Raw genomic sequence first — 25,840 nt, 5'->3', positions numbered from 1 at the left:
TTATTGTATGTCTGTCCCTCAGTAATATGTAATTGGGGTTACTGCCTTGAAATTCTAAGATAAGTTCCTTGAGTATTCCCACCAGTGGCAAATCTCAGGGGAGGAGCCTATTAAAGAGAACCCTTTTAGTACGTCATCAATGAGGATACCATTGATAATTTGGTGAGTTTAAATCCAAAAACTCACTTGGTGTTAGTCAATTTAAATGATGGGAAATAACATTGTGAGCAACATTATTGATCACATCATTTAAGGGTTAATCGTGACCTTCGATTTGAGCACGTGACCTCCATTTACAAATATCCTCAACATAAAATGTCTTAATGGTGTTACTACTCCTACTGCACAATGTTATCCAAATGGCAAAAAATATTTAAAATCATTAAGCTGACTGTTGATTTAGAACGTGCCCAAATACATTTAAATAAAAATCTAGAAAAAAAATGATTTATCCAAACACCACCGCAATTCAAGAACGACACAGGTAGAAAAATACTGTACAGTCTTTATTTGATTGATTTGCTGATGTTGGTATAGCCGGCTCCAACACAGGTCATCAGTACTTTGTCTCCTCCTTTCCTCTCGTCCTCCGATGGTTTTTGAGTCTCGATCTTGAACATCGTCTGGAAGAAGTCTCTCATGTGTCTGAGGAACTCAATCCTGAGAGGAGAGCGAGAGTTTAGGTGGGTTGGGCTACTCAAATACAGCAATACAACACAAGACAGGCTAACCTCAGGGAGATTATTTGTTATTTTACAACAGAGTCAAATACAAAACACCAGAGCATCCTAGAAAAAGGCCAGAGGGAACATCAAACACTGGAATACTGAGAAGCACTGTGACCCCTGACAAGGGTGGCAGAATTCCAGGAACTTTTAATAAATTCCTTTCTCCCGAAATCCCTGTTGGAGGATTCCCGAAATTAGGAGGGAATAAGCAGGAAATCTGGAATCCTCCAACCAGGATTTCTGGAATTCTGGAACAAAACATTCCCGAAATTTTGCAACCCTACCCCTGACCCGGTGTGTGATGTCAGAGTAGATGACGGGGGACAAGCACTGACCGAGGACAGTGTGTGCTTTGGAATGCCTTCAAAAACACCAAACAGCAGCTCAAAGGTCTTTATGATCACCCATACACAACATATACACACAAAACAGGAAATGGATGGACCGTCCAAACATACTGTAGAACATCAATACCTAGAACTCAGAATCCAAAATTGGACGATCCACACTCACAGAAAAAAAAAAAGCACAGAGAGCTGCAGTCCTGCCTAGCTGCCTCAGAAGGTGATCAGAGAACCATTGAGATGGCACTGCCAATCTTCAGTTATCATAGTACTGTACTTGACAGGGACACAGCACCGGTACCATGATAACTGAAAATGGACAGTTCATAGTTCATACTCTGAGAGGACTGGAACCCATTCATATTGACAATAGCATCTTCTGTTCGGGGGGAGTTTTACATTTTTTTTTTTTAAAGATCCCTGATGCTCGTTCTGAATGTTAAAATGCATCGCTTGCGATACGGTTTTGGAAACATAACGCATCTTTCATTTAACTATGCAAGTCAGTTAAGAACAAATCTTATTTACAATGACAGCCTACCCCGGACGACGCTGGGCCAATTGTGCACCTCGCCCTATGGGACTCCCAATCACGGACGGATGTGATACAGCCTGGATTCGAACCAGGGACTGTAGTGACGCCCCTTGCACTGAGATGCATTGCCTAAGACTGCTGCGGCACTCATATCAGAGAGAAATAATTTTACTACACACCTTTTTAGGGTTAGGGCCGGGACGATACCAGTATTGCGGCAATGAAACAAAACACAAAGCGTTTAGCTTCTTTAGGAAAACAGCCCTAAAATGTTGGAAGCAAACATCATTATGCTGTCATTATTTTCCAAGCTATAGCACACGGTTTTACATACAGCAGGTTTTTAAAGGACCAAAGAATTTGGTCTGCGTCACATTTTCATTTTTGCCATGGATTTTTTTTTGTTGATTTGCTATCGAGCTTGTTCTGAACACGCGTGTGTACGCGTAACTGGGGAGGAAGTGTATTTCGTCAAATGAAGGTGCAAAACTGACAGAAAGTGTATATTTTTTATTTGAATGATTCTTTCTTGCTGATAGGGAAGGGTAGTGCGTACGGCCCAGTACATCACTGGGGCCAAGCTTCCTGCCATCCAGGACCTCTACACCAGGCGGTGTCAGAGTAAAACCTTAAAAATGGTCAAAGACTCCAGCCACCCTAGTCATAGATTGTTCTCTTTGCTACCGCACGCCAAGCGGTACCGGAGCGACAAATCTAGGTCCAAGAGGCTTCTAAACAGCTTCTACCCCCAAGCCATAAGACTCCTGAACATCTAATCAAATGCCCCCCCCCCCCTCTCCTATGATGATGCTACTCTGTTATTATCTATGCAAAGTCACTTTAATAACTACCTACATGTACATATTACCTCAACACCGGTGACCTCGCACATTGACTCTGTACCAGCACCCCCTGTATATAGCCCTGCTATTGTTATTTACTGCTGCTCTTTAATCATTTGGGGGCGGCAGGGTAGCCTAGTGGTTAGAGCATTGAACTAGTAACCGGAAGGTTGCAAGTTCAAACCCCCGAGCTGACAAGGTACAAATCTGTCATTCTGCCCCTGAACAGGCAGTTAACCCACTGTTCGTTCCTAGGCTGTCATTGAAAATAAGAATTTGTTCTTAACTGACTTGCCTAGTTAAATAAAAGGTAAAAAAAAATATAAATAAAATTATTCTCTTAAAAAAAAAAAAAGTTTCTTAATTCTTAACTGCATAGTTGGTTAAGGGCTTGTAAGTAAGCATTTCACTAATACCTGTTGTATTTTGATCACGGGCATATCAGCATATGTCAATCATGACATTTCTAAACGGAAAAATATTGTCGAAATTGTAGTTGACATGGAGCCAACCGTGGGCGAATGTGACCGGTAAAAACCCTGCGTGAGAAGGAGTGATGAACCCGTTGTCCCCGACAGCCACATTATCACTGCCATGCTATCAGGGGATCGAAACACACAACGACAAACATGTACAAATGTCAACACACATGTACAAATGTTAGACAGAAGGATACCAGTTATTTACCTTTATGGCTCAGTCTTAACTTTCTCTATTACAGATGCAGTCAAATAAAGTCACCCTTGCACGATTCACTATTTCTTCTAAAATATATTGAAATGTAAAACTGTGTTCACATGTGTATTTGTTTTATATATCTTTTTTTTTAGATCCAAACAAACATGTATTATTTTCACTTTAAAGTAAAAATGGCCTGGACGAAATCATTCAACACTTTAATTAATTTGGTTGGAGGAAAATTATTGTTTACTGTGTAATTTCTCCCCTGTGGTAAGTTGCAGGTGCCTACAGGGTAAAAAAAATAGCCATTCAACCAGTTTTAAAAAGAGAAATCAGAAAATGTTGCTCCATTCTAAAGGGCAAGGGTGCCAATATTCTCGACCGCATCTGTAGGATATTAATGGGTTAGATTTCATTTCTCAAAATGTTCTCATAAAATAATTAAATACAACATTAAAACAGATGTACCAATAAAACATTATTTTGAAGTTCGTAGAAGAACCAGAAGAATTCACCCTAAATGTTTTGCACAAATCGTCAAACAAAAGATTCAACAAAAATGTGGCCAAAGGTTTACCGTAAATGACAACAACTATTGTAAATAACAACTTGTTGGCTTTCCACTGTCAGGTTAGTCCCTTTTTGTTTGACCACAGCCAGTTTAAATTCCAGCTTTAGGAGAGAACTTTGGATCGCAGGTCCTGCCAAACAGCTTACTGTAAAAAAAAAATATATAAATAAATAAATAACTTACGTGTATGGAGAGAGGTGGCCGAGCAGCACTTTAGATACATCTTGTTGACCCAAGGTCATGTACACGAGAGCCAGGCTTTGATTGGCTGAGTCGATGCAGCCGCCCTGAAAGAGAGAGCGCAGGGGGGGGGGGGGGTCAGTGCGTCAGAAACAACAACATAACACACCGACGTCACAAGGGGAGAGGTCCCAAAAAGCTCAATCCCCTCTATGATAAGACCAAATGTGGCGGCACGGCCTTACTTAGAAGATAACAAAAAGCAGATTAGACTGATCATTCTATTATTCAAAAATAAGAATTGACATAACCCAACTTGGAACATGAACAATCTTTAACATGGTAGAGACAACAAATACACCAACTCTAATACTGAAGTGTACTCAGTACTCAGACTTCCCAGACAGACAAGGTTACAGTCCAATCATCTCTGTCAATCCCCTTGTAGCTTCTCGACATATGACATTTTAGTACGGTTGGGCGATAGCATTGTCTATCGACAATAATTGACAGCCATCGTCGATGGTGACGACATGAGGTGACAGATGGTTTGAATTTGACTGGTGCCGCACAGTAAGTCTTGCAGGGTACACAGCAGAGCTGCCCAACCCTAGAAAAGAAAAAAGTTGCCCAACCCAACATCTTAGATTTACTGAAGAGCACAGAGGCTAGTCTGGCTGTGAATCCCGTGCTATGTGAGCATGCAGTGTCAGTGGCCTTCTTTATGCCCAACATCTGGTCATCAGCATGAATATGATTCAATCACTTAAATCGTTTTTTCAAATAACTACGGCAACATTGTCTCCAGTCATTATGTGTTCCATGATACTACTATGAATACAAACAATTCACTGTTTGTAATCTCCAGATAGTCAGTCTGACCCGATGATCCGTCTAGGAAAGGTATGTCCTGACTCCTGATGAAAAATGTAACAGAATAAGGACATAAGATAAAATGTTTAATCATATAAGGCATGGTCTGGACCTACCATTTAAAACAGTAACATTGCATCATGGGTAGGGCTGTGGTGGTCATGACATTTTGTCAGCCGGTGATTGTCAAGCAAATAACTGCCTGTCTTACGGTAATTGAATGTTAATTAACCTAAACACGTTTAGCATCTCCTGGCTTCCATTCCGTTCTAAAACGTCTAATAAATCCATTTAATATAGCCTACACAATCACAATAAATCCATCATTTATCTTAGACAGGTCTAAAAGAAACACGACGTGAAGAAAATGTATATTTCAGAAGAACAGAAAAGCATACTCTGAGTTGTCCTTATGTAAGGCCCTGATCTGGCTATGCCATATGGCTGTGGGATACACTAGTTCATTTAGAAGACACGATTTTCTTACAATTCCATGTCATGATTTTTTTTTTGCGCTCTATCGACTACTTGTGGCGGGCCCAGGCGCTTGCAGGCTGACTCTGGCCGTCAGTTGAACAGTGTTTCCTCCGACACATTGGTGCGGCTGGCTTCCGGGTTAAGCGAGAGGGTGTTAAAGAGCGCGGTTTGGCGAGTCATGTTTCGGAGGACGCATGACTCAACCTTCGAATCTCCCGAGCCCGTTGGAGAGTCGCAGCGATGAGACAAGATTGTAATTGGGAAGAAAAAGCCTCAGTGCCATTATCTTCGCGAGGTGATTGAAAACAGGTACGTCAATTTTAGTCCATACCTTTGCGATTTTTTAAATTACTTGAACAAAATATATTTCTCAGAGCAATTGTATTAGTATAAATATACATTTCCCTTTTTTTTAAGCATACAATATAGTTCAGCATTTGTATTATTTATTTTAGTCATTTTGCTCATCTTTATCAACGGTGTAAATAATTTCAGACCCCAGTGTATTTGGCATCTCATCAACTGGTGGAAAAGAAATGGTCAAATTGAATTATAGTAACCTAGGTCCAGAAAAATACCTTGAATGATTTTGCCTAATATTTTGAAGAAGGGAAAGGGAGTGCTACAATCCACTGTCTAAGATGCGTAGGCGTAGCCTGCCTCAACCACACAGAATATGAAGTTTAAAAAGGCTGACATCATGCTTGTTTGTCATCATGCACAGAAAACCACCAAAGCGCAAGACATTCTGACATTAAGGTAACATATGGGTGAGTTACTGGACGAATACTATCAAATCATCTAAAAGCGAGAGGTTCAAGTGTACCTACTTCATTTCATATTTAACAATTTGCCAAATGCATTGTATTGATTTCAACTCTAAAAGAGATGAATAACTATTCAAATATTAAAAGACCACTACTTACAGCCGCTCTCCTTGTCCCTCATCTCACCAGGCGCTCCAAAACATCTCCCGTTTACTACGACCACTACGCTTGCTGCCTGCCAGCCAGCACTACTGATTAGCCACTGAACAAACACAGGTGTGCATCGCATGTCCTCCAAAATAAACTCAACCACCCTTATATGCTTCAAACAACCATTCCCAGGAGACACCAGTGACTCTTCTATCTCCTAGTCTTACCCTTCCCTCCTCTTGGCCAATGAGGAGATTGAAGCAGTCGCTCTCCACGGGCCTAGCTTAGTAGAGAAGTGAGCAACAATATTCACCATTCAAAACAAATCATCAAATTCTTCTGGCTAACAGGATTCACATGCTCTTATGAAAGGGGGTGACCAGTGTGAGTCAGGAGGAGAAAAGTGAAGTCAGACTCCGCAGCTTTTTTTTGTTGTTGGCTTTTTTCTTGTGCATTCTCAAAGTTGTGCATTCTCAAAGACGTGAGGCGAGTTTTGCATCACATCGTTATCATATCACCACTTATAGATAACATTCACAATGACATAGCGTTAACCTCAATTTATAATCCATCGCCTTAACCACTTACCAAACATTAACACTTCTAGAATTGCGCTGGTTAAAGACGTGGAACATATTTATTCATGAAACCATCAACTATAAAATCACTCTCGCTACATAAAGCACTTCAGTGTAATGTTGTCTAGATTGGTACAGTCACTTTATAGACAGACTGACATAAGTCAGATTTTTTGTGTCTCTGACTCGTGCGTGAAAACCGACCAGGCACGGGTAATCTCATACAAGTCCAGGCTCATTTTCACAAAGCGTCTTGAAGGAGTGTTGATCTAGGATCAGTTTAGTCTTTTAAATCATAATGATTTAGAGGGGGAACCTGATCCAAGATGAGCACTGCTACTCTGAGACGCTTCGCAAATACGGGCCCAGATGTCCACAGCACATTAAGGTCTGTCAGACACATACGTCTCTGTAACACAGTTGAGGGCTTGACTCAATCACAACATGCAGGACACTGTTTGTTTACATGTTTACCCACATTCCCTGTAACGATGAGCTGAGTCTGAACTCTATCTGAGAGACGGATGTCTCACTCGCTCTGTGAGAGTAAACGTGTCTGGTATGTCTGGTATGTACTCAACAGCTGTAATGACCGTTAGACATGATAGTCTGTTTGCGTCACTGAGGGTAAATACCGCACACTGAGAATAGCAAACATTTAGCCTTAAAACAGATGGTGATTTGAATGTGTGAATTAACAAGTCCAGACACTTAATGTCCGGTATGTACTCAACCGCTGTAATGACAGTTAGACATGATAGTCCAGGTGTCCCTTGGGAAAAAGGTTTTCTGATCTCCATGGGACCTTATGGTTAAATAAAAGGTTAAATAGTACATTTAAAGTCAACAAGAGCTTCAACTTGACTTGAGGGCTACAAGTCGATTTAAAACACGTTTGACAGGAGTCTTGAGTGGCTCAGCTGGTAGAGCATGGCGCTTGCAACACCAGGGTTGCGGGTTTGATTCCCGGGTGGGACCAGTACAAAAAAAGTGCACCACGCCCTTTGGCTTGGGTTTCGATTGATGGTGTGTGTGTGTGTGTTTGTGTGTCACCCACCCTGTAGATCTCCTCCAGCAGTAGCTTGGCACAGTTTCTTCCCAGGTCCTCAGGCAGCACAGGGTCTCCCTGCCCCTGGGGGGTGGACACCTGCTCTGCGCTAAGGAACGTCCCGTTCAGGGTCTCAGCCACCAAGGTCAGGCCAAAGCCTGGAGACCTGAGGGAGAGAAATCGTCCGTGATTGAACGGTTTTCTGGGGAAAACAACCTTATCAATGCGTGTATGCGTCACTAAGTGAAACGCTAGCTACTATTTGCTACTCGAAACAGTACCCTTGAACCTTGAAGTGGACTAAAACCACTTTTGTTAGTGCGACCATTAGCGCTGAGCGATTAACCAACATTTCTGTGATTTTTCCATTTTTAAAACGAACTGACCCGACATCTGTTCCATTATCGTAATTCCATCTCTAGATTAATCAGATCCTACAATTTTCTACCTAGTTAAGCGCAGAAAATGTGGTAATTAACTACAATGACCATAATCCGCACCTGCTGGTCTGAGAGAAGGGCCAGAAAAATGCACAATCGCGAGGGAGAGAGCAGTTGTTTCGTGAGGTGCCTCTACCCGAAAATACATGATCTCAGATCGATAGTTGGTATTCAGCAGTCATAAACATATGCCTTATTTACGTTAAGAACTACTAAAATAGTGGTTGTCAGACAGCATAGTCAGCAGCTCTATAGAGATGAGGACTTTGCTATTTCGTTCCAAGACATCAAATAGGCCTAAAACAAATGTAATATACACAACAAAAACATTTTAGTAAAGTAATGTGAATAAATGGTTAATAAGTGATAAGCAGTACTGGGCAGTCACTACCATCATGGGACTTTAATCATTTTATTCTGTATTGTTACATCACTCAACCCACAATGCATTTAAATGTAAAAAAAGAATAATTTATAACCCAAATCAAAAAACTATTATAATCGCTCAGCACGAGTGATCAACATGACTGATGACATGATGACAAATGTTTCCTATGATAAACAGATTGTGCCTCATCAGAAATGTATGCTTTGGCTGTTGATTAAGCAGTGAAAACTAAGATCATCAAAAGGGAACATTGTTAATCGATTTTGATTAGGGATGCACATTTTGGTCAATTGTAGGTACTGTTTGTGTGGAGTGAAACGTCTAGGGAAGCCAACGGCTCAGCCGCAAAGTGGTAGGCCACACAAGACTACAGAACGGGACTGCCGAGTGCTGAAGTGCATAGTGCCCAAAAATTGTCTGTTGCAACACTCACGAGCGAATTCCAAACTGCCTCGAAGCAACGTCAGCACAAGAACTGTTCGTCGGGAGCTTCATGAAATGGGTTTCCATGACCGAGCAGCCGCACACAAGCCTAAGATCACCAAGCGCAATGCCAAGCGTCGGCTAGTGTGGTGTAAAGCTCGCCGCCATTGGACTCTGGAGCAGTGGAAACACATTCTCTGGAGTGATTAATCGCGCTTCAACATCTGACGGACGAATCTGGGTTTGACGTATGCCAGGAGAACGCTGCCTTGCCCCAATGCATACTGCCAACTGTAAAGTTTGGTGGAGGATGAATAAATGGCCTGGGGCTGATTTGACATGGTTCGGGCTAGGACCCTTAGTTCCAGTGAAGGGGAATCTTAACGCTACAGCATACAATGACATTGTCTTCACCTCAACCCCCTCAAACATCTTTGGGATAAATTGGAATGCCGACTGCGAGCCAGGAATAGTCGCCCAACATCAGTGCCCAACCTCACCTATGCTGAATGAAAGCAAGTCCCTGCAGCAATCTTTCAACATCGAGTGGAAGACTTCCCAGAAGAGTGGAGGCTGTTAAAGCAGCAAGGGGGGGGGACTAACTCAATATTGATGGCCATGATTTTGGAATGAGCAGGTGTCCACATACTTTTGGTCATGTAGTGTATATTATTTAACAACTACTAATGATGCAGACAATGTAAAACATTTGCCAAAATGAAATTCACTGGAAAACACATTTCTAAACAGCACACCTGATGCGAGTGGTTCCACATGTGACAGAGATGAAAAGCTCCGTTAGGAACTTAGAGGGTGAATCGAACGATGCGGTGGATGGGTTGATAATGTTACTAGGATTGCGCCTTTGGCTTCTAGACAGCGAAAGAAAGTTTATATGAAAACCAATATAACGGGAGAGAAATCCTGTTTTCAATGGCATATGGAGGAAGTCCTTATTAAATAATTGCCTCCATGTTTCTATGGTCGGGTTTTGGCTAGGCTACTTTGAAGCGGGTAAGACATTGTCTCATAATTTGAAGTAAAACTTCCAGGTTTCAAACAGTGAAGTATATGTTTCGAAAATGCACACTGCCTCTAATTGCACGGTGGCAGGTAACATGCCGATAGCCTGCCAAACGTATTGCCTCTGCGAAAGAAATTTAAAACAATTGTATCAATAGAAAGCTGGGATCCTCCTTTTCATCAAGGCCATCAAAACTACTTTTAACATGCATCTTGAATGGTTGCGCAATGACTGGGCTTATAAGAGCATGTTTCACTCCAGCAGCAATTGGCTGCCGCTCTCGCTGTTCCGACAGGTGATATTATTCCACTGAATTTCCACCGTCTGGTGTGCATGTGATAAATAAGATACTAGACGAACTAACAGAAATACACACGGTCCAATTTCATTCCACTAAACTATACAAATTAACCTATAGACCAATAAGCATGACCGGTCAAATGGATTTTCGGCAGCTAGCCAATTAACATCCCTAGTTGAGTAGTTTGCCGCCTCCTTTCTTGAAAAGTAAATCTTCCAGCGTCTCTTAACTATAGCCCCATCTAGTGGCCAAAGTCACAGCACCAGAGAAAGACCACGGTTGACTGAAACGGAGAGGGGTTACCTTCGTTTTCCTACGCTATGGACGAATGAATATGACACAGGCTGGGAGGTGACTTACTTTCCAGACTTGTCCCCCTTCATGTGGTCTGTGTAGATGTAGATATCAGGAATGAATTTATTCAGTATGCTTCTGGCAGAGTCCACTATTCTGTTGGCCATCTGTGGAGAGACTCTAACAGAGTATCTGTACGACCAATGTCAAGGTGTGTAACAATTTCCGTTGTCTCCGTATAACGGATCAATAAAGTTGTGTTATATGAGCCAGGTAAAGCAAGGTGGCAATGACAGAAAAATACAAGAACGTAAACAAAGACAAAAAGACCTAACTGCCAGACATTTTGCTGGTGTCAAGACTCTCGACAACACCATAAGAGAAAGGACAAAAGATTCAAAACATTTAATTAAGAGACTGAAAAAGATACGCTATTCCTCTGATCCGCTTGATCTTGCCAGGCTCTGACAGTTGGACGGGACGGAGAGTCTTGCGAACGGGACACGTAAACAGTACCTCGCCTCCCCCACCTGGAGCCATCCCCCTTTTCACTACCTGGACACAGGAAACACAATCGTCTTTATTTATTTAACCAGGTAAAATCATTCAGAATCAATTCTTCCAAAAGCCTGGCAAGTTGCAAAAAAAGTCTCTACAACAAAACATTATACCAAGAACACATTCCACCACATACCAACGAAGAGTCCCAGACAAAGATAGCAGTTATACTGTATGTCATATGAAGACAGGTAAACCCATACACAGTAATGCTAGGAATGTGCTCTAAAAGCCTCACCTTCAGTTCCAGCCCCTCTCCATCAATCCCAAACCTCTTCATCACAGGAATGGATGTATACTTGAGTTGGTCAACCTGGAAGAAAGGGCGAGAGAAGAGGTTTGGTTTTCCACTTATACGTTTACGAGCACGTCTCCATTCAGCATGTGTGACCGAGTGGAAATCACAACCCCCTGCATCATAACAATTTAAAGGACAATTCCGCCAACTCTGTTTTATAAACAAAAACAATGCGCCCTCCCCCTCCCCCTCATTGAATTAACTTGTGGCACAGTCAATGCCACGCATGGCAAGAAGGTTGAGGGATTGCCGACCACCATGGACAAGCTCACTCTCCCCAACTGTTGCATTATTTTACGACCAAAGCCGGCTGCAGACAATGATCAGCTAGGGGAAATCCTATTTTTTTATATTTTGATGCTAATTGGCAGCATCTTGTGGTGCTTCTCATGACAACTGGGAACTCTGAAAAATACTAGGTCAAATCATAAAGTCAGTGATCTTCAGGTCAAAAAGTCAGACCTCTAGAAAAGAGGCCCGAGTTGGAATTCCGAGTTGGATGACGGTTCAAAGCGATTCGTCCCCAGTCGGAGCTCGCCCCCCCCCCCCCCCAGTTGTCTTGAACTCTGAACTCTCCGACTTCAGTGTATTCTTTTGAACGCTGCATCAAACGGACATGGAAGGAAGGCTTCATCAGCGCGTCACACACCACTTTGCAATGAATTGGAAAAAATATACTTAGTTGTTTGAAACCGGAACGTTTTAATAAATATTATGACGCATGTCTTACTTGCATCCAAGTAGCCCCATTATATCTCCTCTCTTTCTAAATTTCAAACTGATATTTTCATCTCTGTCACATGAAACCGCTCACATGCATAGTGCCCTTTTGACAACAGTGTTTCCCAGCTAATTGCATTATGGAACATTCACGCATAAGCTTACTGCCTTGTGCGCATTGCTGCACTTATGTGAAGAAATAATAGTTTATCAACATTTTAAGCTAAATGTTCTGATCCGTTGTATCAGACGTCTCTTTTTACATTTTGATGTAACTGGTTATATGAATTTGGGATCCATTGTCCCACGACTGTTGGGAATAGGCTATTACTTTATCGACAAGCTGACCAATATCACAGGTAGCTTAAAGTTTAACTATAGCAGATTGACATAGGCTAGTGATTTCGCACTTCGTTACTCATCTTGTTGGCAGAGGAAGAGTAAACGTGGACAGTTATTCTAACATGTTCAAAGTGCACGTCAGAATTTCGCTAAGTTCTTTGTTTCTGGTCATTTTGAGCTTGTAATCGAACCCACAAATGCCGATGCTCCTGATACTCAACTAGTCTAAAGAAAGCCAGTTGCATTGCTTCTTTAACTAGCACAACAGTTTTCAGCTGTGCTAACATAATTGCAAAAGGGTTTTCTAATGATCAATTAGCCTTCTAAAACGATAAACTTGGATTAGCTAACACAACCTGCCATTGGAACACAGGAGTGATGGTTGCTGATAAATGGGCCTCTGTACGCCTATGTAGATATTCCATTAAAAAAATGTAAAAGCTGTTTCCAGCTACAATAGTTATTTAAGTACACTGTATTCCTGATCCATTTGATATTGTTAGAATGGTCAAAAATTGTTTTTCTTTCAAAACAAGGGCATTTCTAAGAGACCCCAAACTTTTGAACGGTAGTATAAAATGGAAACAGCAGATGGGAGACATTTTCTAAAGATCGACAACATTTGTATTCGTTCGACAGGGGCGGATCTTTCTTTTGGCTAACATTATTGCGACAAGGTGTTTCGAATAAATGATGATTGCAGAATAAGTTTGAAGGTACGCAGGGCACGCGATGTCATCATGTAACTATTAGCTCCACTTTTAATTCTAAATGCCTACTGCTTGCAAAATCATTTCCCCCCCTTCCCAACTATAAAAACGAGGGTTCTTTACAGGACACGGATTGTCCCGACCTGACTTTTAAGAACGCCCAAAACGCCGGCAAGTTTCCCCATGGCACGGAAACATTGGCTCATGGGAATTATTTGAATATTAGTAAATTATTGCATTCTATCCATGCTGGCTTTCACAGGCTACTCGAGGCATGAAACAAGATAGGTGTTTGGGCATATAGGCTGCCGCCAATTTATTTGATGCGCAGTTGCCCTAAATAGGTCATGGAAACACTTGCAACCCCTACATTTTGACTCGACATTTAAGTTTTAGCGAAAACTTGTTTAAAGTGCGACGTCATTATGTCCAGCGGTTTTTCAAGATAGTTAAATGGAAACGCAACCTAGCAGGCAATTGTTGCATCTATTTTCTATGCAAACTTTCTAAATGTCTACAACAACAACAAAAAACTCACTGGACAAGTAAATGGAAACAGCGCAGTATGGCGATACTCATTAATATCGTGGCAAGGAAACAAAACACATAGCGGATTTAACTTCTTCAGAAAAACTACCCTAATGTTGGAAACAAAAGTCTCGTCAGCCAGTCTCACGTATTATTTTCCAAACTATAGCACAGAATATTTTACATAAAGCAGGTTGAGGACCAAAGCATTTGATCTGCTTCATGTTTTCATTTTTTTGTCATGAAAAACATATTGCGATACTGGTATTGTCACAGCCCTAAAAACATAGCTACTTAAAACCTTGACAAACAGAAAATTCATCCCTCCCCATCTTGTACCCAGTTTTTGAAGGCTTGACAATCTCTGCAATTCATTAAACTTTTTGGTGCTTTGTAACAAAATGTCTTTCCATTCCTCAAAATGACCAGTGCACAGATGCTGGAATTAAATGTTGGACAAACGTGCGCAGGTAACCTACAGGAGACTTTTGAAGTAGCCTAATCAGATTAAAACATTGTCACTGGTTGTGTTTATGCCAAACATAAAAAGGTAATACACTTTAAATGTTAAATATTTTGGCTATATTGAAATGTTCTAGAAGTGCGAGGAACAGATGCTCGGATGGTAGAGGAGGCAGAGCAGACGGAGTGTTACTGGGAGCATGTGTGGCCACGTTATTATATATTTTACCAGATAAGTTAACTGAGAAAACACTCGTTTACAGCAATGACCAGGGGAATAGTTACAGGGGAGAGGAGGGGGGGATTGATGAACCAATTGGAAGCTGGGCATGATTAGGTGGCCATGATGGTATCAAATCCAATAAAATGTTATTTGTCACATGCGCCGAATACAACAGATGTAGACCTTACCGTGAAATGCTTACTTACAAGCCCCTAACCAACAACGCAGTTAAAGAAATACAGTTAAGGAAATATTTACTAAATACACTAAAGTTAAAATTGTTTTAAATAAAAAGTAACAATAACGAGGCTATATATGGGGGGTACCGGTACTGAGTCAATGTGCGGGGGTACAGGTTAGTCACGGTCATTTGTACATGTACTGTGGGTAGGGGTAAAGGGACTATTCGTAGATAATAAACAGCGAGTAGTAGTAGTGAAAAGAAAATGAACAAAAAAAGGTATTAGGGAAAGATTGGGAATTTAGCCAGGACACTGAGGTTAACACCCCTAATCTTACGATAAGTGCCACGCGATATTTAGTGACCACATATTTAGTAAACACCCCATGTGTTTACTAAATAAAATGTCCCCAATCACTGCCCTGATTGGGGACACTGCCCCTAAAATGTCCCCAATCACTGCCCTGGGGCATTTGGGATGGTTTTTTTTTAGACCCGAAGGAAGGGTGCCTCCTACTGGCCCTCCAACACTACTTCCAGTAGCATCTGGTCTTCCATCCAGGGACCGACCAGGACCAACCCTACTTAGAACCAGAAACAATCCAGCAGTGGGATGCAAGGGGGTTAGGCTGCTGGAAAGGACGACTTGAGAGAACGATGACCCCGCCACATGCGGGATAAGACTGCTAATTAGCCTATTGCAGTTCTGAACAAATTATCTACCTACCACTATTGTCACCATGAATGGTGGATAGAGAGCAGGATAGACAGTCAGACGATATTGACAGGTGGTATTGTTAGCGCGAGGGAAAAGCGTAGTGCATAAGGGAAGTACCAAAACACCTTGATCTGCAAGCAGATGAGGAAATGTGGCTAGGGTGGAAGAAATAATATGGTAAAACTTGCAAAAAGGTGAATGTAAATCAGGGAAAACACACATTACCTTCCCCTGTGCCCAACCAATGAATACATTTAAAAAACACCCACACAAAGCAAAAATAAATAAATACGTTTGTCAATCCTCTGCTATTTTGGACCACTCCCCCACCCCACAAATTTTTTTAACTGCCCCTTAGCCAGCCGCTACACATGTATATATAAGAAAGGAAACATGGGTCTAACCGAGGGGTCAGCAGGGTCATTGGTGACCCCCTTCAGCACAGCCTTCAAAGGGTTCTTCATGAAGGGAGCCAGCATGAGTAGAGCTTCCAGGTAGTAACCCACAGACCGCTGGGTGTTACACTCATGTTCCACCACACCACCATAGAGCAGGCCCGGCTGGTAGAACAGCACCGTACCTACAGGGCAGAGAGAGGAGAGGGTTGTTTTCAGTGCGGAAAGAATGTTTTCAAACTGGATGGTAGTACATACAGTTGTCCAATTGAAGCACAGCTTGTTGTTTTCTGTTGTAGTGTGCCCTGCTACGATGTGCCCTTATAAACATGGCCCAGGACAGGGATATCAGTCTGGCCTGCCTGGTCTCTGGGTCTAAGGAGTTGAAAAATGGACGCATAAACGCCTAGGAACAACATCAAAAGCAGACATTCGGAGCATGTACACATATGCAACTACACCCACGCTAGCATGTGCATATCACGCCTCGCAAATGCTGCATTCCAACATCAATGACACTGTCGGGGGTGCCGCGGCGCCACGGTCTCCAAAACATATGGAAACATTTCGCAACATAAAAAAAAAAACATTCAAGAGCTGAACTGCAACATTCATGTTACAACCAGAAAAGAAAATCAGGCTCAGGAAGGGCTGATGAGTTCCTTCCTGTTTTCCCACTGTCAATAACGTGCCCCTTCAAACATGTGCTGACCTGTGTGTGTGTGTGTGTGTGTGTGTGTGTGACGACGACTGAAGTGTGTGTAAAACTGAGGTCCTGCCAAGGACAGTTTGGTGTATATGCATGCATCATGCATTCAAAAGTTAGGTGGCTGCAGAGTACAAACAAACCCAATGACATTGGAATTCAGTAGTGAGCACGACAGACGCTGGGGTCTGTGTATCCATCTGCCCATGGTTTACCTGTTTGGTTGATTTCTATTCTGGTCCCATTGGTTACCTTGTCCAGAAGCCGGATGAAGCTGGCTTCAAAATCTAGAACATACACAAAAAAAACATGTCAATAAAAGTGTGCTCAACCCCAATAACAACCGTATCTATTTTTTAGGCACATGCAGCATTTACTTGACTGTCTACAAACAGCTATGGGATATTTTGCAGAATTAAGGGTGTGTGTTTATAGATGCATGATTTTCTATAGAGCTGAACCAAAGGAGTGTTAGTCTTTGGTTGAACACAAATGCTAGCTGGGTAGTGACTGCTGCCTAGCTAATGTTACCTAACAAAACCCTCAAAAAGGAGCACATGAATATTCATTGTTATGTAGCTATGGTCCTACTGTATCATGCATTAGATGTTGTCCAATAACTTAGCGGGTTGATTAAGTTATATGGCATTTGTGCCAAAAAGCAACAATTCAGTCTACTTGGGCGTGCTGGAATGGATGAACTTTAACTGCGTAGTAACAGCTAGCTAGGTAATGCTAGCCATATGTAATAATGCGACGCCACATTGGTGTTTTGCAGTCCACTTACCTCTAAGTCCTGGGTTATCGTCTTTATATCGTATGTTTCTGATTTTGACTCTTTTGCCACTTAGAGTTGACAACACTAGTCGTTGTCTGAAAAAATTACAACCATCGTAAGTGAGTCCCTGGCTTGCCATGCTGTTGTTATTTCCACACGTGTGTTCAATACGGGGAGTCGAGAGAGTAAAGGGTTGACTACGGGACGCCACGAGGGACGTAAAGGGCAATTTAAACGTGGTATTCGTATTAACCACCAGATGGCGCCCTATCATTGCTTTAAACCCGTTATCTCGAGCTTTATCTAACACTACAGGACACAAAGTTCAGTCAGAGAGTGTTAATGGCTCACACTGTGACAGAAATACATCACACCGTGATGAGAAACATTTTGACCGTGGGTAAATATCAGTAATTATTCAATTATTTATTTATTCTCTGACCAAAGGGTCTTTGGTTAAAATTAAAGCCTATGTAAAAAAACACATACCCTTATGGCACATTTCCATACAGGATATTCCATTGTTCTCGAGAACCCAAGACATTAAACAAGGCATTCTGCCTTATCCCAAGGATTCTCAGCTTTAATAAGCACTGTTTTAACATTTAGAAACTTCAATAATCATCGGTTGCGATACGGTTTTTGAAACATATGGAACTTTCATATCCACAAAAAATCAGTAAAAATTAAACATATACACTTACTGTAGCAGGTTTGCACAGATCCATCAGGTTGTGTGCCTCCAGCCGACAAACTACACTTCAAGCACGTTAGATAGGTAATTAGCACAGGTGGTTAACATGGACACATCCCCGTGTGGGAACACTAACCCTATAAAGGTGTGTTGTAATTTAACTTTTTAAATTTTTTTGTTATTATTTCTCACTGATATAAAATATGTTTCCATAACCGTACCCAGCGATGCATGTTAATGTTCAGAACAAAACTCCCCCGGCCAGAAGATACCATCAGGAATAGATGCTAAAGGTAGTTAGCGTCTATGAATGGGATAGATTTACCCCAGTGTTTTACCCAAAAGGCTCAGACTTTTCTGTTTCCATCTATGCGGGTCGAGCTCCCTGGTGTCAGAGAGAGGCCCCCCAAAAATGTCAAAGACTCCATCCACCCAAGCCATAGACTGTTCTCTCTGCTACCGCACAGCAAGCGGTAACAGTGCACTAAGTCTGGAACCAACAGGACCCTGAACATCTTCTACCCCCCCAGGGCATAAGACTGCTAAATAAGACTTCTAAATAAGACTGCTAAATAAGACTGCTAAATAAGACTATTCTAAATAAGACTTCTAAATAAGACTGCTAAATAAGACTTCTAAATAAGACTGCTAAAAAAGACTTCTAAATAAAACTGCTAAATAAGACTTCTAAATAAGACTGCTAAAAAAGACTGCTAAATAAGACTTCTAAATAAGACTTCTAATTAAGACTATTCTAAATAAGACTTCTAAATAAGACTTCTAAATAGCTAATGAAATGGTTACCCGGACAAACTGCACTGACCCTTTTTTTGCACTAACTCGCTTGTACTGACTATGCACACACACACTGAACTCGACCCACACACTCCCACATACTTACACTGACACCCCAAAACACACATGCACATACTACATACACCCACACACACATAAGCGCACACATTCACACACACACTCACACACACACACACACACACACACGCACACACGCACACACACACACACACACACACACACACACACACACACACACACACACACACACACACACACACACACACACACACACACACCACATACGCTGCTGCTACTGTCTATTATCTATCATGTTGTCTAGTCACTGTTGTCTACCCCTACCTATATGTACATAGCTACCTCAATTACCTCGTACCCCTGCACATCGACTCTGTACTGGTGCTCCCTGTATATAGCCATGTTATTTTGACTCATTATTGTTAATCGCCATTCATTGTGTATTTAGGCCTATTCCTCATTTCTATTATAATTGTTTATTTATCTTTAACTGCACTGCTGCATAACATTTTTGTCTGATGAGTATTTGTCTCTGCTAAAACAGGAGTAATAAAGGCCTAGTGCACTAATTTAGTAGATTTTTGTCTTTTTTTTTTATTAAAATGTCTTTATATATAAATATATACTTGATCTATCAGTGGGTGCTGCAGTACCCTCAGCACCCTTACTTCTGCGACTATGAATCCAGGGTTTATTTCACGGTCATTGGTTTATATTATTCATCATTGGTCTTGATGGATGTGATGTGTGGATTGAAGCGTCCTCACGTGCCCTCGGTGCAGCGCAGCCAGCCGTGCAGCGCAGCCAGTCGAAGCTGTTTTCTCATTATGAACTACCTCATCTATCCGCGTGAAGGTTTTCAGGAAAAACAGGCTCATTTGAAGGGACAAGCTAAGACTACTGTAGGAGACGCCCACAGTAGGCGATTGCACGATTGCGCACAGTGGAAATACTTAGACATCCAAGGCCGCTTGAGCGGAAGTTTCCTTGTGTAAATGCACAAATAACAGTTTCATGGGAAGGACAATACTTGTCTTTATATGGTGGTTACAACATTAACACAACATTGGAAAATGCTTCTACAAAGGATATTCCGGGCGGTTATCATGGGACCTCCGGGCTCGGGGAAAGGCACTGTGTCGGGGCGCATAGTAAAAAGTTTCGGATTAATGCACCTTTCAAGTGGGGACCTTTTGAGGGCCAACATTAAAGCCAAAACAGGTAAGATTAGATCAGGGTGCAGTTCTAAACCAATCCACCTACGCAGATAACGGAAATGGCTGCTGTGGCTGATTTTGAAGTCATGCATAATGCATTAGCCAGTTTCCTCGACGTAGTCAGAATGTTCTAACTTGCTTGTGTCGTTCTCATGCATGACCGAAGCAGTTGTCACATTAGATAGGATAGATGTTGCTATCATGTTCTTACGTTTGTGTGATTGGCTATTAATAGGGTTACTTTCAATAACCAAAATCATAAATCTAAATCAATATGAATGTATGGTTTAAAGCCGCAATCAACAGTAGAAACAATAACAACGCGTTTTATCGCCCGTTTCAGTAAAAAACTGAGGGATTGGGGCTGGAGAAATTTAACCAAGAGCTATCGATGCAGGGCCGGCACTAGGCTTTTGGGGGCCCTAAGGTGAATATATATATATATTTTATTTAAAGTAGATTTCCTTCAGTTCTACACATTTTGACATGGGAGTTGAGAAAATGTTTTTGCATTTTAGCATGGGGTGGAGATACATTTGAGCAGTTTAAAGCTATTTTTCTGAAATTCTACACATTTTGCCATGATTTATGCCATGTTAATATGATATCTGAGTGGAGACAATCAATGGGGGCCCCCTGGAGGTCAGGCCCTGGGCAAGTGCCCTTTTTTTTGTCACTGGCAATACCCCATAATATACAGATACACTATATACCCCACAATATATACCATATAATGTAAATAATAATGTCAAAGTGAATGTATTTTGACATTTTAATGAATTAAAAATGAAAACCTGAAATGTCTTGAGTCAATAAGTATTAAACCCTTTGTTATGGCAAGCCTAATTAAGTTCAGGAGTACAAATTTGCTTAACAAGTCACATAAGTTGCTCTCTGTGCAATAATAGTGTTTAACAGGATTTTTTTGAATGACTGCCTCATCTCTGTACCCCACACATACAATTGTCTGTAAGGTCCCTCAGTCGAGCATTGAACACAGATTCAACCACAAAGACCAGGGAAGTTTTCCAATGCCTTGCAAAGAAGGGCACCTATTGGTAGATGCGTAGGAGAAAAAAAAGCTGACATGGTATGGTTGCATCATGTTATGGGTATGCTTGTCACTAGGGTGGTATTTATGATAAAAAGAAACGGAATAGAGCTAATCACAGGCAAAATCCTGTAGGAAAAGTTGGTTCAGTCTGCTTTCCAACAGACACTGGAAGACAAATGAACCTTTCAGCAGGACAATAACCTAAAACACAAGGCCAAATTACCAGGATAACGGTAAGACCAGGAAGTAGATTGTGTCGAAGTAACAATGTTTATTACAGCAACAGGAGCAAAGGTACAGTACGGCAAGCAGGCTTAGGGCCAGGTCAGGCAGAGGTCGGTAATCCAGAGACTGGGCAAAGGTACAGGACTGCAGGCAGGGTCAGGGGCAGGAAGAGGGATCAGGTGGGCGGGCTCAGGGTCAAAACCAGGAGGACGAGAAACGAGAGACTTGGGGAAAACAGGAGCTGATACAAAAACCGCTGGTTGACTTGATAAACAAGACGACCTGGCAACAGACAAACAGAGAACACCAGTATAAATACACATGGGATAATGGGGAAGATGGGCGTACTTGGAGGGGGGTGGAGACAATCACAAAGACTTGTGAAACAGATGAGGGTGTGACACAAATATACACTGGAGTTGCTTACCAAGACGTCATTGAATGTTCCTGAGTGGCCTAGTTACAGTTGTGACTTAAATCAGCTTGAAAATCTATGGCAAAACCTGAAAATATTTGTCTAGAAATGATCAACAACCAATTTGACAGAGATTGAATAATGTCCTAGAGACATTAACGACACTCAGTTGTGTCCTATATATGCGTGATGATTTCCCTGTTAAAAGAGGTGTGTTTTCTGTTGTCCCTGGCAGAAGCGTCAATTGTTTACCATGTGCTGCGGTTGTTTCCTGAGTGAGTTTTTGAGACTTAGTGTTTGTTTTTCAAGTGTACTGTGATCCTGCGGTGACTGTTTCTCAGTAAAGTATTATGTTTATCCTTAACCACTGATTCCTTGTCTGGTCTCTTCTCTGCACCTGGGTCCCTCGTCACAACTTCCAGGCAAATTAAACAACTTCTTTGAGTGCTTTGAAGACAATATAGTGCTACCGACGCGGCCCACTACCAAAGACTGAGCTCTCCTTTGTGGCCGACGTGAGTAAAACATTTAAACGTGTTAACCCTCGCAAGGCTGCCGGCCCAGACGGCATCCCTAGCCGCGTTCTCAGAGCATGCGCTGACAGGCTGGTGTGTTTACGGACATATTCAATCAATCCCTTTCCCAGTCTGCTGTCCCCCCATGCTTCAAGATGGCCACCATTATTCCTATTCCCAAGAAAGCCAAGGTAACTGAACTAAATGACTAGTGCCCCGTGGCACTCACATCCGTCATCATGAAGTGCTTTGAGAGACTAGTCAAGGATCATATCACCTCCACCCTACCTGTCACCCTAGACCCACTTTAATTTACTTACAATAGGTCCACAGACGATGCCATCGCACTGCCCTATCACATCTGGACAAGAGGAATACCTATGTAAGAATGTTGTTCATTGACTACAGCTCAGCATTCAACACCATAGTACCCTCAACTCCTCATCCAATAGGGCGACGCACAATTGTCCCAGTGTTGTAAGTAAGAATTTGTTCTTAGCTGACTTGCATAGTTAAATAAAATACAAATTTAAGCTTGAGTTCCTGGGTCTTGACCCTGCCCTGTGCAACTGGGTCCTGGAATTCCTGGCGTGCCGCCCCCCAGGTGGTGAAGATAGCTAACAACATCTCCACTCTGCTGATCCTCAACACTGGGACCTCACAAGGGTGCGTTCTCAGCCCCCTCCTGTACTCCCTGTTCACCCATGACAGCAAAGGGAGCACCCCCCCCCCCCCATCCACATCGAAAGGGACAGCAGTGAAGAAGGTGGAAAGTTAAAAATAAAAAATAAAAGTTTTTAATTTCCTCGGAATACATACCACCGACAAACTGAAATGGTCCACGCACAGACAGTGTGGTGAAGAAGTCGCAACAGCGCCTTCAATTTGGCTTGTCACCGAAAACCCTCACTAACTTTTACAGGTGCACAATCGAGAGCATCCTGTCGGGCTGTATCAGCGCCTGGTATGGCAACTGCACTGCCCACAACTGCAGGGCTTTCCAGAGGGTGGTGCGGTCTGCACAACACATCACAGGGGGCAAATTACCTGCCCTCCAGGACACCTACAACACCCAACGTCACAGGAAGGCAACAAATATCAAGGACAACAACCACCACTGCCTGTTCACCCCGCTTCCACCCAGAAGGCGAGGTCAGTACAGGTGCATCAGAAGCTGTTTTTCATTCTGTCCCAGCTTTATCTCAAGGCCATCATTGTTAAACAGCCATCATTATTACAGAGGCTGCTGCCTACTTACAGACTTGATATCATTGGCCACTTTAGTAACGCCACTTATCTTGCGTTATCTCATATGTGTATACTGTATCCTACACTATCTATTGAATCTTAGCCGCTCTGTCAGTGCTCATTCATATATTTTATATATTCTTATCCCATTCTTTTACTAGACTGTGTGTATTGTGGAGTTGTTAGATACTGCTGCACTGTCGGATCTAGAAGCATAAGCATTTCGCTACACTTGCAATAACATCTGCTAACCATGTGTATGTGATCAATAAAATTTGATTTGACCAAGTCACACTCACAGCTGTAATTGCTGCCAAAGGGAATTCTAACATGTATTGACTCAGAGGTTTGAATGCTTATCTAATCAAGATTTTTTAGTATTTTGTGTAAATCGTTGATAAATTACAATTAAATCAATTTGAATCCCACTTTGTAACATAACAATGTGGAAAAAGTCAAGGGGCGTGAATACTTTCTGAAGGCACTGTACATGGGTCTTCTATAAATAATTGGGCCAATGTGTGACATTGGGATCAACATTTGAAAATGGTTTGAAACACAAGATTTTCATGCAGTTTCACATGTGAGAATAAATTGGATTATGCCGATTTATGTATTTTTCTGTAGCCTTTGGCCGACTCAGGCGCACACAAACCATGAATAGTGATAGCATTAATCTCACCATTTGAATCTCCCCATTGCTGTTTTGATGATGAGAAAGTGACCAAAAACATTTTTTTTTAAATGGAATGATTAAAAGAAGCCAACATTAAACATTAAACGACAGAGTAGCGCAACACCCTTCAAACGAAAGTGGACAAATCTCTTACAAAAACAGATAAAAAATGAAATCACATTTTCCCCCGAGCAGGAGAATGTATACATTGGCTACAATTACAAGAACCTTTCAAGCACCAGATTGAGGAAATGTCTGATTTTCAAAGTACTCCTCCTATTCCAGTACTTGTATTTCTGAGCTCCAAGTTCATGTAGGTTACTTGAAGCCCCTTGTAATTGTTTAAAATTGCAGGTGTAACATGGACAACCAAAATGTATTTGTCATGTTATTTCATTACCAAATCATATTGCGAAGTAGCCCACTAGGCTATGTAATTTGTTCTAATATCCAGAATAATTCATAGGAATAGCATTGGGTGTTGCACAATAGTCTTTCCTACACAATTGCGCATGGTAGACTGTGTCCAATCCGAGGCACAAAAACATGTGAAAACATGAACGCATTACTTTGATGCTTTCTCTGTTAAATATAATAGGACCCTGCTGTAAATCAAGCAGACAATACCAGATGCTCAACATCAATTCGCTAGGGATATTGGATCCAATGTGGATCCAGGCACAACTGTCTTCACCAATCCTCGCAAACACCTTTCTTCCAGCACTTGGGCTGTTTTTGCATTGCATTAGCTATCACCAAAGCTGTTCATCACTTGACTTTCATTTGGCAAATTTCTTCCCGGATCAGATGTGTGAAAATATCATGGCGTAGCTAATCAGCTGGACACCAAATGCGCAAGTATTATGCATTATTATGGAAGAACCATGTTCATGACAGTATCGAATTAGGTTTTAAGTATCAAGGTAAGGGGACTCAATTAGAAGCATTCAATTTTGCAATGCATAAATTATTATGGATTTGTGTGCCCATGAAAACTGTTTTCACCCCGTAACATAAGGAGAAAATAAATGTTAAGTAGTTACACTGCATTTCTGAGATCTCTATACAAAAAACTGTCTGACAGCTTAATTCAGGGTTCTTACAGTGTTCAAGTTCAATGTATAATTTAACCGCCGGTGTAAGTGCTAAACTGCTTACTGACTGTACACTGTAACATTACTGCATGATTGTAGCAGGTTTACTAACGTGTTAGTTCTATTAGTTATGTTGACTATGACATTACTTTAGCTAATATGGTGACAACGATGTATAGGCTGTGTGTAGCGGTTATGATATGGTTTGGCTTGGAAAGTTTTGTTTTGCCTGGTCACATACAGCTGATGTGTTGTGCATTGAAGTCAACAAGTGAAGGGAACAGGTGAGAGGAGGAGAGTGCATAGCTGCGAGAAGGAATACAACTTGGCTGCTATGAAAGTGAACTTTGTTAATTCGTGATCAGCTGTATATTCATTCTGCCGATTCTGTTGAAAAACTTTTCTTTAATGGAATAAACATACGTGAATTTGTCCAATAGAAACTCTTGTTTGCAACAGACTAATGATTACACCCTATATCAGCTAGATGCAGGCAAGAGTGTAGAAGATGGTATTGAATGTGTCACTGTCTGTCCATGTGTCTGTCGCCTCAAAATTTTTATTTTGAACTGTGTGACCTACGTTGTAAACTTTCATTTATAGGC

At 41.7% G+C, this 25,840-nt stretch overlaps 2 protein-coding genes across 4 annotated transcripts in view; one reads left to right on the top strand and one right to left on the bottom strand.

Annotated features, from left to right (window-relative positions):
* Positions 1–487: 487 nt before the first annotated feature.
* LOC139408915 (RNA terminal phosphate cyclase-like 1) lies at positions 488–17,462 on the bottom strand. Its single transcript, XM_071153371.1, has 9 exons — positions 17,273–17,462; positions 16,701–16,772; positions 15,789–15,964; positions 11,441–11,515; positions 11,075–11,199; positions 10,711–10,836; positions 7,784–7,940; positions 3,885–3,988; positions 488–660 (listed from the first exon to the last, which is right to left on the bottom strand). Exons 1-9 carry the CDS (start codon positions 17,400–17,402, stop codon positions 507–509), a joined length of 1,119 nt encoding a protein of 372 aa, XP_071009472.1. The 5' UTR covers positions 17,403–17,462; the 3' UTR covers positions 488–506.
* Positions 17,463–19,540: 2,078 nt separating this feature from the next.
* Positions 19,541–25,840, top strand: part of LOC139408914 (GTP:AMP phosphotransferase AK3, mitochondrial-like) — a 32,574-nt gene continuing 26,274 nt past the window's right edge. The window contains exon 1 of one of the 3 annotated variants that reach the window (XM_071153369.1): positions 19,541–20,012. In XM_071153369.1, coding sequence (XP_071009470.1) covers positions 19,832–20,012 — 181 coding nt within the window. In that variant the 5' untranslated portion in view covers positions 19,541–19,831. Of the gene's footprint in view, positions 20,013–22,134; positions 22,218–25,840 lie in introns of those variants that run through there. The other 2 variants (XM_071153368.1, XM_071153370.1) reach the window with 2 other exon arrangements.

The sequence above is a fragment of the Oncorhynchus clarkii genome, chromosome 5, assembly GCF_045791955.1.
Source record: "Oncorhynchus clarkii lewisi isolate Uvic-CL-2024 chromosome 5, UVic_Ocla_1.0, whole genome shotgun sequence".
NCBI classification, from domain to species: Eukaryota; Metazoa; Chordata; class Actinopteri; order Salmoniformes; family Salmonidae; genus Oncorhynchus; species Oncorhynchus clarkii.
The sequence above is the reverse complement of the archived record's forward strand: the minus strand, read 5'-3'. Positions and strand labels throughout refer to the sequence as shown.

Excerpts from the sequence above, each read along its gene's own strand:
- LOC139408915 (XM_071153371.1), bottom strand. The coding sequence starts at position 17,402 with ATGGCAAGCCAGGGACTCACTTACGATGGTTGTAATTTTTTCAGACAA. Across the intron at positions 10,837-11,074 it reads AAGCGGATCAGAGGAATAGC|ATACTCTGTTAGAGTCTCTC; the intron begins GTATCTTTTTCA and ends TTGGTCGTACAG. Across the intron at positions 661-3,884 it reads GGCCACCTCTCTCCATACAC|GATTGAGTTCCTCAGACACA; the intron begins GTAAGTTATTTA and ends CTCTCCTCTCAG.